Source organism: Diorhabda carinulata, chromosome 1 (assembly GCF_026250575.1).
Source record: "Diorhabda carinulata isolate Delta chromosome 1, icDioCari1.1, whole genome shotgun sequence".
Lineage (NCBI taxonomy): Eukaryota > Metazoa > Arthropoda > Insecta > Coleoptera > Chrysomelidae > Diorhabda > Diorhabda carinulata.
In genome coordinates this window covers 12,079,101-12,093,292 of record NC_079460.1, presented here as the reverse complement: position 1 = coordinate 12,093,292, position 14,192 = coordinate 12,079,101, and the positions used below count along the sequence as shown (strand labels likewise).

General features: G+C 30.3%; 1 protein-coding gene across 2 annotated transcripts in view; it reads right to left on the bottom strand.

The window, feature by feature from the left end:
* Window positions 1-14,192, bottom strand: part of LOC130894150 (segmentation protein cap'n'collar) — a 189,641-nt gene that overhangs the window by 30,556 nt on the left and 144,893 nt on the right. For both annotated transcript variants that reach the window (XM_057800759.1, XM_057800767.1), the window contains exons 6-7: window positions 7,003-7,267; window positions 6,645-6,772 (exon numbers count right to left, since the gene is read on the bottom strand). In XM_057800759.1, coding sequence (XP_057656742.1) covers window positions 6,645-6,772; window positions 7,003-7,267 — 393 coding nt within the window. The remainder of the gene's footprint in view (window positions 1-6,644; window positions 6,773-7,002; window positions 7,268-14,192) is intronic.

The following is a 14,192-nucleotide window of genomic DNA, read 5'->3' as shown; positions in this document are numbered from 1 at the left end:
CAAGCTATGTTCCATATTTTTGCGAATAATTCTATACCTTTCTACCATTTTCATCCTTAATGTATATTTCGTTTTGTTTATTACCCTTTCCAAATATTTATTTGTTTTGTGAAACAATTTCGGGTTTCCTTCGCTGTCACTTTCCAGTTTGTCAACTCGTTTTCTTTGCTTTGGTTGCCAGATATTTCACTTTTTTCTTTGTTCTTTGTATTGCTCATAGTTTTTTTATTGTTCTGCTTACCATATATCGCTTCTAAGTGCCTTTTTTCTTTCTTTATTTGAGTCGTCCAAAATAGTGTCAATTTTTAGCTGGTAGTTACTTTGCATACTTCACATACTTGTTTTGCGTGTTTCTTCCAAGTTTTCCGAAAAGTTATGCAGTGGTTTAATTAGTATAATTTCTGTGACTGTTTATGCGTAAAGTCCTACTTCTTCTTCTTCTTCTTTTGATTTATACGTTCTTATAGTTTCAAAATTAATTTTTCTACATTTATCTTTTTCACATAATATGATGATTCTGCTCAACATGCCTTATGCAATGTTGCTAGTTTTCACAATTTCTCTTTGAAAATTGACAATTTTACGTTTTTTGGCATGAGGAATCATAATTTGCACTCTAATTTAACATTGCTAATAAAGGGCGTTAGTTACACTTGTTTGTGTTAATTAAATCAAACTAAACTTTTTTTTGGCTAAACTTACAACTAAAATAATAAAAAAATATTAAAAAGCGTTAAATTCTACAAAAAAGAGTTACTCTTCTTTGATTCGTGTAACTCAATCGGTTATCGAGTTATTTGCTTCTAAAAAGTTCAATAAATTTTAATTTTTTAGCAAAATAAACAAAATGTTAACCCAGATTTTCTGGATACAATTCTTTTTACTGATGAGGCAACATTTACCAGACGAGGAATATTTAATTATAAAAATAATCATTTGTGGGATTCTGAAAACCCACGTGCTATGAGGGAAACACATTTTCAGCACGAGTTTAAGGTTAATATTTGGTGTGGTGTAATATGTGGGTATTTAATTGGTCCTTTTGAACTACCAACCAATTTAAATGGACCTCTTTATTTAGATTTTCATCAAGAACATTAACACGAATTACTATAGGATATACCTCTCGCTTTAAGACAAAATTAGTGGTTTTTGCACGACGGAGCACCACCACATTATTCTTTACAAGTTCGTCAATACTTAAACGAACAGTTTCCGCATCGATGGATTGGTCGTGGAAGTGAGTTTGCTTGGCCACCAAGAGGCCCTGATTTAAATCCTTTGGATTTTTCAATTTGGTCGCAAATGAAGGCATTAGTGGCATTAGTTTACAAAGAAAAAATTACTTCTCTTCTACAACTGCGGAGGAAAATAGAAGAAGCCACGGATCTAATTAAAAATAATAGACAAGGATTATTTGATATTAAGAGATCTTTACGAAAGCGGATCATAAAGTGTATTGAAGTAAATGGTGGGCATTTTGAGCATTTGCTTTGAAGTTTTTTATTTATGTTTACAAATTTGTTATTGTTACATATTTAAGGAATAATAAAATTTTTTTATGAAAAAATTGAAATTTATTGAATATATATATATATATATATATATATATATATATATATATATATATATATATATAATATTTCTCCCTACTCTTCCGTTGAAATAGCCTCCTAGATATATGTTTTCATTTGCATTTTCTACTGTTTATGTCAGGTCATTTCAAAATTTATGCTTGTTAAACAAAGTTCCATAACTCAAACTAACTATCAACAAAATATATCAACAAAACTATGTATATATATATACAAAAATATACAAATCGAAGGTTTAAGCTGAATTAAAATGAATTTCTCCACGATTCCAAACGCTTCACCAGGGTTTGTGTAAGTATGGAACAAAGAGCAGGTAGAAGGTTTTTGTTTTCACAGTCAGGTGTATTGGAAAGGATTAATTGGTTATTGGTTACTTGCTATTTCCCGAATCAGGTGTGGACGGATTATCATTTTATTGAGGGAATTTGTTCGGAAAAATATCTGCCTGTATTAAGTATTTTTAAATGCAAGGTCACATGGCGTGGTCTTCACAATCGTCATTTAGCCCATATACCACAATAATACTAGATGTTTTTTTTCTTATGCAATTCTACTCTCATTATCCTCTATCCTCCTATTTATGAACTAAGTCTTTGTGTATAAAACAATCCACGCCTACAGCTGCCCTTTTCATTGGATGTATACCACTATGAAGTATTATGTGTCCGTTGTTCAGTTTGTTTTTTTCTAATCCTTTTTTCTTTGTTTCCGGTGGACCTGAAATAGACACTTTCACCCTTTCAACTCATTCTCCAGCTGTACCTCTTTTCTATTTACACTCTCAAGTGTCCCAAGTAGAAATTTTCCAAGTGTTATCTTGTATTCTTTTTTCCTATATTTATTTTTCTTTTTGGCTTTCTGATTGTATTGGTTTTTGCTCCAGTTTTACATATTCTTTGTTCGTCGTATGTGTCATTTCCATGTTGAACATGTATATCTGTGTTGTTTATTTTTTACCTTGTTTACCGTGTTTTTTTTAGCTGCTGCTCTAAAGATTTCTCTTTGGGCGATTTGCTACTGATTTTTCTTTTAACTTCTCATCTTCATCTCCACGAAGTCTGTTTCATTATTCAAGCATTCCCTTTGTAGTGATGTTTGATAAACTTTATTGTTGATTAGCAGTTTGTTATATTCAATAACCGCTCTTTTTTATTTGCTCTTGCCTCTTGGTAGTAATTGTATTCTTCCTTCCAAGACTTCCTTAGAAAAATCTTCCTCAATCCAAATATCAGTCTCCTCTAAAGTTTTTTGTATTTCGCAGATTTTCCATTTTTTTTTGTAAATTTCATTAACTTCAACATGATCGGTCTGGCTTTTCACCCTTTATATTTTCCAATTCTCCTAACGTCTTCCAATTCAGTTTTATTTTCGTTTCCAGTGTTTGTATCTGACACGCCTTTAGGGATAAGATATTTTTTTTTTCATCTCTTTCTCTAGGATTGCAATCCTCTTTTCTTATTTAATGACTATATCCTGTAAAATTTTGTTATATACTTTTTTCTCCTCTACTTTTTGTATTACCTTTTTTTAGTTAATAGTATTTCTTTAGTAGCAAAAGCCTCGATAGTTCCGTGGATCTTCTTTCACTCTTTTCCTTCAAATCTGTATCATAATGTTTCAAAAACACTAGACCAGAAAAACTTTTTAGTTATTTGAGATCTGGACAAACTAATAACATCAGACCCAGTTTTACACTTACACTGCGACAGCGCCTTATTCATTAAGCACCTGCTCTCCAACCAAAGAGAATTGGGACTTTCATAAACTCTAGCCAAAATCCTTAACTCATAAAATAGAAAAAGTTCGTAGATATTCAAAAGACATTAATACATTAAATCTAAATTTTAGATTCTCTTATTTTTCTTTATTCTATCAAGCTACATCCTATGTAAATGTAGTGTATAATATCATTAGTTTGTGATTGGTCTTTGATATAAGACACTTTCTTCCTTATTATGTTTTTGGTATGTTAAAGAATTAATTTCTGATATGTAAACAGATTCTCAAAATATTTTTCTCATTTTTTAGACGTTATTTATGTAATTTGTATGTATTCGTATATTGGTTGGTAGATTCCTTACTTCCTTTTGTCTTATCAGATCATTTTCAATGAAAAATTTCTCCAATTGCTATCTTTTGATCTCTGGATTTTCTTGTTGACTCTATTTGTTACAAAAGTGTGTCTGTATTTCAAATGAGATTTTCTTTTTCCTTCGACTAATATTTTAGATTCTTGTTTGAACCAAGATTGCGTATCTGAAAGATCTGATTTTCCTCCTTTCCTCATAAGTTTACATCTTCTTCTACTTGTAAGACATTATGATAAATAAAATTTCAAAACAAAGTTTGTTTATTAGTTTTCATCTTGTGTTAATATTTATCTTTATAGTTAATTGCATCTACCAATTGCGTGAAAGACCTGAGTGCATTTCCAACAAAAATAATAGCAATCACGTAATGCATAAAAAACATCTAGAAAATCCTGTTTCCATCTCCACCTGGCATCTACATCAATTACAGATAATAATTTTCTGTAATTATTAGGGGTCGGTGTGAAACTTTAGATCTGTGGTAAGATAAAAATTCAGTGCTTTAAGGGTCAATGGTAGACCACTTTTATTAGTTATATTTTTCCTAAAATTTTTAAATAAAATTCGGTGTAGTTTTTCACGAGGGATACTAGTTTTGACAATACTTTAATACTTTAATGAAAATGGTACTAAAGAATGTCGTTGAAGGGATTTGAAATATGACATTTCAAAATGCAAGAGTTCGCACGTTAAAAATACATAGACAGCTTAAATTGACAGTATAATATAATATAATTACATTAAACAAACAACAAAATCAAACGTAGTTTTTTTGATCGTGTTATAGATTATTTTTGCAAAATATTGCGATTTAGTGACAGAAAACATGAATGAGTTATTTATCGATGGAAAAAATACGTTTGAATAATAAGAACCAACAAAAAGGAAAAAGAAGGATTTTCATTCCAGTAAGCGCGAGTAATCGAAGGAACAAAGGCTGGAATCGCCTTCTATTACGAGTTTTTTATACTATTATCTCTGTTTAGACTTATATACAATTTATTTATTCATAAAATTGTTAAAAATCTACATTAGGTGAACTACACCGTAACGTGGGTGGTCGGTTGCTAGGATTGATTCATGTTTGACAGTTGACTTTGAAATTTTTATAACTCGTTAAATAAAAAAAAATTATGAAAAATAATATAGCTTGCTGTTCGGATAAAGAGAGCACTATTATCACAGAAACTGTCTTTATTTTTTTTTTTTGATGCCATGAGTAAAAATTATAAATGCTCCACAATGTAGAAGACTTATTTCATTTTAAAGGCAACGTTAAATATTAGTCAAAATATCGTCCGTCAGCTGTCAAAATGAAACTGTTATTTAGGTGCACTAACCCACTACAGAAAATTACCAAAAACGTTTAAGAATGGAGTACATTATTACACGAAAATAATGTTGTTCTTTTGTTCTTATATCGAAACAGAGAAAAACGTAGTACAAAAATGTTTCAGAGTGTAGAAAATAAAAATAGGATGGAGAAGATATTTAAATCAAGGAAATGTGGATGGGATTCAAAAACATGGTAGAATGCGATTCTTTACTCAGCCAATACAATAATACCAAACGAATGAATTTCATATGCATACAAAATACAGAAAACTATTCATTATTTGGTGACTTTAAATTACTCTTACATATTTATCGGCAGATCCTTTTAAGCAGTAATGAATGTTTTATCCATTATCAAATATCAAATCAATGTAACTAGTGATAAGCCTAACAAGACCAACAACAGGTTGGTTTTTACTTATTACGACTTATCTGAAAGTACTAGTAATAGAGCCATTTGTAACTGTTTCAAAAATAATCAAATGCAAAAAACTTTTTATTTAGATTTGAATTACTGAGTTGAACCAAACAGGTGAACAATTATTTGTGAAGATCTATAAATGTATGGGTAAAACTCTTTGTAAAACCAATTATAGAATTATTATGATCCTTTTCATTGAATAGATGACATTCAGAGGTCTTCCTGATATAAATTTGAGGAACGTTAATTTGAAAATGAAATTTGAAATTTCTAATTAGTTTTGATCAATTTCTTACGGCTTTCTTGAATAATGTCAAAAAATTATTACTTTGGAAATAAATTCGCTTTTACGTTGAAAATAAATAATTACTGGTTTTGCTGAAGTCTTACAAACTCCAAACAGCTTATGGCTATAAGCAATTTATGAACGTGGTAATGTGGAAAAAATGTGACAATTAATCTCTCTTTATAATCCTTATTCCATTTTTAATTCAAATAATTCAAGACAATTCATATCGTTGAGCACAAATATTTCTTAGTTATATTTTACCAGACCTGAGAGACAAAAATACTAGAAATTGACAATAATGACATAGTTGCTAAGATTATAAATCGGTTAGCAAAAAGTTGTAAAATACTAGATAATACTCGTATATTGAGGCTGTAGTATGCCAAAAAAAATTTAGAGGCATTTGTTCTCATGGTCATGTGTTTCGATTTCTGTTTATTTATCGAAAGTAATTTTTTTTTGTGTTTGCTTCGTGAATATTATAGAAATTCGTTCTCAGTTTGATGGTAAATATGATTGTTTATGCATTTTGTTGACATTTTAATTATATTCATTTTTGCTTCTATTGTTCTGTGTGAATGGTTACTAATTGTAATATAACAAAAAGTGTACTTAAATAAACTGAAGTTTCTATAAACCATTCTTGAATTTAGGTAGACACCTCATATACTACGAATGTTTTAAATATATTTAAGTATCAATATACGCCACCTGTAAAAATTCAGATATTGACACCAGACACAATAATTTAGTGGAAGATGTGAATTAAATATTATATATATATATATATATATATATATATATATATATATATATATATAATCAAAATATACTTCAAATAATTTGAACTTTGATGAAAAAAAAAAGTCTTTCGACTTCAAAAATCTACCACTGAGCCTTAATGATAATCATACCTGGTAATATACCATATCGTGTGAAGGTTCCAGTTTATAATGGGGTGTGTTTGAAGACTCTCCCATTGGTTCGCTGCTGTTGGTGAGGTTCATGGAACTGGCCACGGCGCTCCCAAAGTTCGTACCACCTATGAAGAACGTAATTACGGTTTATAACATTAAATGAAATCTAGGGCGGATCTTTTTAACACTTCAAATTATAATGGGGGAGGGGAGCAGTAAGAATGGCGCAACATTTAGCAATACTGCATATAACGATAAATTAATTTATAAATCTACATATAACGTATAACGGATCTTCGAGTTTTTATTTATTCATATTAATGAACAATAGTAAACGAAACAATTCTAAGCTTACCTAAATTGCTATATGGCACAGATGAATTCAGATCACCCATAGGTGTGGGTAATGTGGCATTATGAAGAAGGACACCTCTGGCGGCTTCCGGGCTATAACCCATGCTATGGGGATGTGGGTGATGAGTGTAATTGTGCAAAGGATGATGGTGATGACTAAATGGATGATGTAGTCCTCCACTATCCGGACTAGGAAGACTCAGTAAGTTTGCTAGGTCTTGCCATCGTTGTTCCATGCTCACCGTTCTGACAAATGGCATCCGGCTCTGTAAATAATAAAGAAAATATGAATAATTCGAATAAGATTGATTATCAGTGTTTACTTCTGTCGTTTCTTTTATCTGGTGTTATAAGATCCTCAATTTGTTTATATGTATGTATTCAGAGTAACTGGAAATATGAAATTTTTTCCAAAAGTAATTAGTTTACCTTCATATATCTATGTCTTCTTTCGAGCGATCTCAGTGGGTCATGGGCGTTACCAGTAAGTCTTCACAAAATTGTTTGTGTGTGCAATTAACTACTAGCCATGTTATAGTCTATTTTTAAGTAGGGAGTAATTAAATCTACTTACTAAAATTACAACACTAAAATAAATATACCCAAGTTAATACAAGTTTTCGGGCTTCTATTGGTCTTTAAAACCATAGCTGCACAGAACAATACAAAAAGGTTTTGATCTGTCAAAAAACGAATGTGTCATTATTTTATTACTTTCTTATAGACAAAAATAGACTATAATTCATGTACGCAGAGAATACAATAGCTTTGTTCGCGGTATATAATTTGCGAACATTCGGAATAAACTCTTCTGAACGTTTAAATGCGCATACTTTGGTCAGAATATGTTCTGAAGATGCATTCTTTCATGAACGATACCTAGCTCAACATTCTTATGTTCTCTGACCTTTACTTTACTGTGATATTTGGTATCGCAAGGTAACCTACTGTTGATAGTTTGCTTCTTTTTTTTCTAAAATTAAAGTTTGAATTCACAACTGGCTAGGAGATCTATTCTATAATATTCACTTCAGTAAATAAGTAACTAACCTTTATTCTTGATATTTGTAAGTACCAAGCTAAATAGGTGCGATTCGAGAGAACTTCAGGAAACTTTGTGAACAAAAAATATTTATAAGAAATGAAAATAACATTTGTTCAGGGAAGGAGTGAATTTTGAGAATTGTATCTCGAATAGTTAAAAATTAAAAATTTCTAATTCGGAAGATATTGCTGGAAATAAACTGAATTTTACTTATTGTTCAAGGAGTTTTCGAGGTTGGTGAACATGAATATCACGACAGAAAAGAGCTATGAGGTACCTGGTGAGAGGTATCCATAAAGTTTTAATAAGCTTGAAGAGAGTCTCTTTACAAGCGCAAATGGGAATCAGAGAAGCAAGAATCCCACTGGGAGGAGATGAAAACTAAGAGAACAAGATTTAGTCCCCATAAAAATGATACAATTGTCTGGCCCACCGATTATCATCAATATTTTTCCAAAGATGAAGAAATATAATTACAATGCATCAAAAAACATGAACACTGAAATATTTTTTCACTGTTTTATGTACGTATTCAGTGACCTCGAAAGCCACTCGAGTAGTAAAATAATTTTCGGCCATATTTTCCGAGTAATTAATTTTTCATTTCCATTAACCGTTCGAGATGGACTTTTCAAAATATATTTTTCCCCTACATGAATGCAATTTCCATTACTTATTCATAATTTTTGTTCACAAAGTTTCGAATGCACTTTGTGCATCTTGATCCGTCATACTGAAATATCACAAAAGTTTTAAATAGGATGAATGCACATGAACCGGATTAAAGATACCTACCTAGATTCCAGGATACATTGGATCTATTTAGAACTATGACTAGGTTAACCCGATTCTGATCAAAGAAACTAGCCTGGATCACGTTTATTGTTGTTCGGATACTGATCGAGTTAATCGGATGGTAGCCATATGATATGATCCTTTCTACCCTGATAAACCGGTGGGTATATGAATTGACGGGTTGTTTCATTTGTCTATGGTTTTTTGACCTTTGAAAATTATTTATTCTTATGAACAGCGTCATTGATATGTTACAAGTGGTTTGTGGCTTTTATACTTGTCGGGAATTTCAGCAAAACAAAAATAGTTTATTAGTATTAAATCCGTTTGAGAGGGTAAATCGTTGATAAATGCTCAATAAAATTAAACTCAATTAAACATGTAGAAATTATTATAGAACTCAATAAATTTCATGGAAGGATCAACGCTCAAAAAAAGTAATAAAAACCAAAAGTTTTTGAAAATCACGTATTAAATTAGAGATTTTCATCGAAAATTGAAACGCAACGTTCGGAAACTGTGATCTAAATTTCGTTCTGGGTTAGATATGGAGGATGTTACCAGATGAAAAACATAGTCGGAGTTATCCCGAATTGTTTAAATTTAAATTTAATTTAAATTTAAATAAAAATACATAATATATATATATGGATATCTTTCAAAATTAGAAATCGTATGTGGTTTATGCATACCTAACCTAACCTAACCTAATCTAATCTAACCTAACGAAGCCTAACCTAACCTAACCTAACCTAACCTCTTCCTATTAGGAAGTGATCGTATGGGTTTCAAAGTTTTTATATTTCACCAGACCATAGATTAGACAACGATCCTTTTGACGTTCGTCGACGCTGTTTTTATATCGCACATAAATTACAGCTTTCTGACCTTGGGTAGTAATGTAGATACTATTTAATTATAATAAATAAGACAACAAGTTAAATAATATCTTGTCTACATATCATGTTAACAAAACGAAAATAATATTATAATGATAATTTGAAAGTAAATGATGACATCACTACTTAAATGTTCAATTATTTCTTAAAATAACAATAAATTGGAAGATGTATGTATGGACGTACTGTGTATAAGCTATTCGCCTAGATAGTTAATTATTTATTAGAACTCATATAAGAAAACCTTGTTCTCTGATCTACATTTTAATATAATGCAACTTTCATTAAAGTAATTACTTAGACTATTAAGAAATTTTATTCTATTATGATTACTTGAACATGTTTTGCAACTTGCAAGATTTACAATTTATTAACTTTCAAGTTACTGTAAAAACTGATTGGATTAGATTAAATCTAAATAAGAAAAAAATAAATGGAAAAAATGTGAGCTTCTTAAATGGTTACTTAAGTAAAAATAAAATCCTATTCTGCGATAGAAGGAAAAAAACCAATGCTCTTAGCCCTGAAGATATAAATTATATGCAGTGTTATTTGTACAATTAAAATCACTCTAGATTCTACGTGAATTTGGAGAAAGTACAGAGTGTTGATTTGGATCCTATACAAAATTCAAATGCATACGAGAATTGTCTGAATAAATTCTGACTTCAACTTGAAGATATAGTCAATATAAATTGGGAAATATATTTGCGCATACGTTGTGAGATTCTCACTAAATTTTCAGCTATTTTTGACGTTTAGCGTTTAGGACGGCCAAAAAGTGCGACAACCAGTGATGTCTTCGAAAAAGTTAACTAAATAGTACTGGACGTCCCTGGGAATAAGGTTAGAGAGAGAAAGGGCTATCGGCATATTAAAGAAACGAGCTTACCACATACTTACTTAAGAATTATGTGTGCATAAGATATGCACGCGATGGTTGCCGAGTTTGCTCACTTTGGACGAAAAGCGCATGAATGGGTCTTATTGACGCGGTTTAAGCAAAATAAGTCGGATTTTTGCATCAATTTGTAGATGATACCTGATTGAGCACTACACTCCTGAAACGGCAAAATTGACAAGACGGCAACTATTATTTGGAAGGGTTAAAAACGTTAGAGCATCGGAAAAGAATATAGACTTGAAAAAATGTTGAAAAATAAAAATGATTATGGAATAAAATGTTTTGTTGTTTTGTTAGGCTGGAAACAAATTATTATATGTAAAGCTGATTCTCAATTAAATTGCATCAAATTCTCTAGTAGAGGCGGTAACAACACTTAAAATCTCAAATAGAAATGGGTGTTAGCTTCTTTTAAAGGTTGGGTCATTTAACTACTTCTTCCATCTTTTCATTACTTTAGGAGAAATGAATTAAATATATTACATGTAACAAGTAATTGGCGATAAAACATGAAAAAATAATTTTCAAAATTACATTTTCTAAACAGTCATATTTCGAAAAGTCTAGACACGCAGCTGTTATTCATCTCTTCATATTTCAAGGCAGTGTTAAATAATCGTTTTTTAGATGCCTCCTAAAAAGTAATCTAGGTACTGAATCGAGCGATCGCATAATCAATTACTGCTAGAAAAATTCAATTACTACATCTCTTGATCTCACCTATAATCTTTATTTAGTTTATGGAAACCAGCACTCAACTCTAGGACTCCGAAGAATATAATTATTATTATGTGCAGAATTCAATACCAATACTGTCATATTTCTGCCAAAAGTTATGAAACCAATATTTTTAGTTTTAATGTCATATTTATGAGAGTACTGGGAGGTTTACCGGTACCTGAGGAATTATTGTGTAAACAAAATTAAGCAGAATATTTTTCTGAATAGTAGGCTCTAATTTTCTCAAAATTGTTACTGTTGTGTTTGGTTTATGACCGTTCAAACAACAAATATTAGTGATATTTCTAATAATCGAAAATACTAGAGATATTCAGAAACATTTTTAAATAATACTATAAGAAAAGAAATTGTTACTCTTTTGCGATTACTGAACGCTGACCAAGAAGTAGTTTATTGAGTATCACATCTTAATATTGTCAGAATAGATGTCACCCTAAACTACCGCAATCCTGAAGTATGTACATTTGTTATGTTTTTGTTTAAATTGCAAAATATATAACTGAATTATGAAAAAAGTAGTTCGATGTGATTTGACAAATTAAAAATTTGTACTTGAATTTTACATAAATTCGTAATACCCGAAAACTTTCGAAGAAATAAATATCGCAGTACTTCTACTTTCATGGTTACTATTTTTATAGCTGATTTCTAGTGGAATTATTTTGGGGATGGGAATACAAACCTATGAAAAGCACTTAAAGCGACAGGTAAAGCAGGTTGACTGACTTGTAAGGAAGTAGGGACACCACCCTTTTTATACTAAACACCTTTCCTCGAAAATATGCACCCTGAATCAATGTTATGTAAACAAATAATGTTTTTACACAGGTTCATTCTTATTTTTATGGAACCTACCTACCTATTCATCTCTTGACACATTTTAATATTCATATCATATTCGTTTTGTTTGAATTTAGGATCAAATTTTTTTAACCAACGATTCGTATTTCCCGTATATTCTAGAGAATTTTAAAAATACACAAGTGTTTGTTCAGATTTATTTACTTTTCGAAACCTTTTTTCTAAACACAGTCTACAAAATATATCTATATGTGTTTTGTGGCACAGACATCTCCGTATTTATAAAATAGATTAAAAAGTCATTAAACTGTTAACAAACCATAAAATATCAAAAACATATATTGGACTATAAAAATCCAAAAATTCTTGAAACAGAATCAAATTCAAGAAAATGTGTAGAAATGGTTCCCATACATAGAAACAAGAAAGCTGTCTACCTATAAATTGGAATGCAGCTTGAATAATTTAATTGACGGCTGCTTCGTACTTATTTTTCAGATATGACAACAAAGATTTAAAAAACATTCTTTGGGATGGTTCAAATAGATTTTCATCTTTATATTTTAATTTCAGGTGATCTATTGATTGATATACATGAAAAAATTGTCAAATGGTCTCGTTTTAGGTTGAAAGAATATTTCTGTGCATGGGTTTCTTAGCTGAATTATCACCTTTTATTATTTTTATAAACGACTTTAGGTATAGTTATTTGAATTAAATTAAATGTAAAATATTATTCGATATAAGGTTCATCAGATTTTCCATAAGGATTTCCACTAGATGAATAACAGCACCTCGACCGGCGACTTTTAAGAGTTCTCCGACTATAAGAATTCACCGACTGCAGTTCCGGAACATATTATTTAGTATTTTTTTTTAGATGAAACTATGTTTGTGAGTCTAGTGAGTGATAGTCTTAAAATACTAGTATGGAAAGAGGGATTGAGAGCTACTCAGTTTGTTAATGCTCGTACCGGTCCTTTGTGGGGCCGGTATCATGTCTGATCACCGAACAGAATTGATGTATTGATGGCACCATGATTGGTGAGAGGTACATCATTAACATAGTTTTCCCCCCACTTGAGGTATAGTCTGCTGCTTTGAGAATATATTCATTTTCAAAGTCGATAATGCCTTACTAATAAAGTCTGATAAACAGCATGCACAGTCGTATTCAAGCTTCCATGGATGCAAAATTTGGCAAAATACTATGTTAATTTTGTTTTTTTACTATATGATATTTTCGTTGAATAAATGTTTATTGGACTTGTTTTCAATAATACTTCTTTATATTTAAAATTGCTCGGATTTCATTACCGAACGAAAAGTAAACAAATGTTGATTAGTGATTGGAATTAAAACAAACAATATACAAATGAGGAATTATATCTTTACATACATCTGAAATGATCGAAAAATAATGATATTTGAAATGTCAATATTTAACTGTAAATAATTTGAGAAAATGATAAAATTAAAACCTTTAACCTACAAAACACGAAGGATTTCATTGTAGAGCAAAACACTTATTACTAATAAAATAGAAGAGAAAAAGGTTTTTCAGGTCGTTAAAAACGAACATAAAGTTGAAGAATTAAAATTATCAAAAGGGTATTTTTGAATTATAATGAATAAGTTACTTTCAATTAATTAAGTCTCCATAAAAATAAAAAGGGTTTGTGAATTATGTAAAATTATTTTGAGGGTGTGCTAACTTCAGACAATATTTGTGAAAAAAATTGAATATTATTGTAAAAACTATTATAACGGTGAATTGTGTTTTTGCATTTAATGTTACAAAGTTATTCTGGGCAATACTTCGAAAGCAGTAAGGGCAACTAGCTTCTTGAAGAATTATGAAAAAATACATAAATTTTACACCCTACTGTAACTGTAACTCTAAAAGTTCTTGGTGTGTAATTGATTCAATACAATTTGATAAACATTTGATAAAATATGTTTCTTTTATATCTGATAATGATAAAAATTATGTATTAGATCTTTCA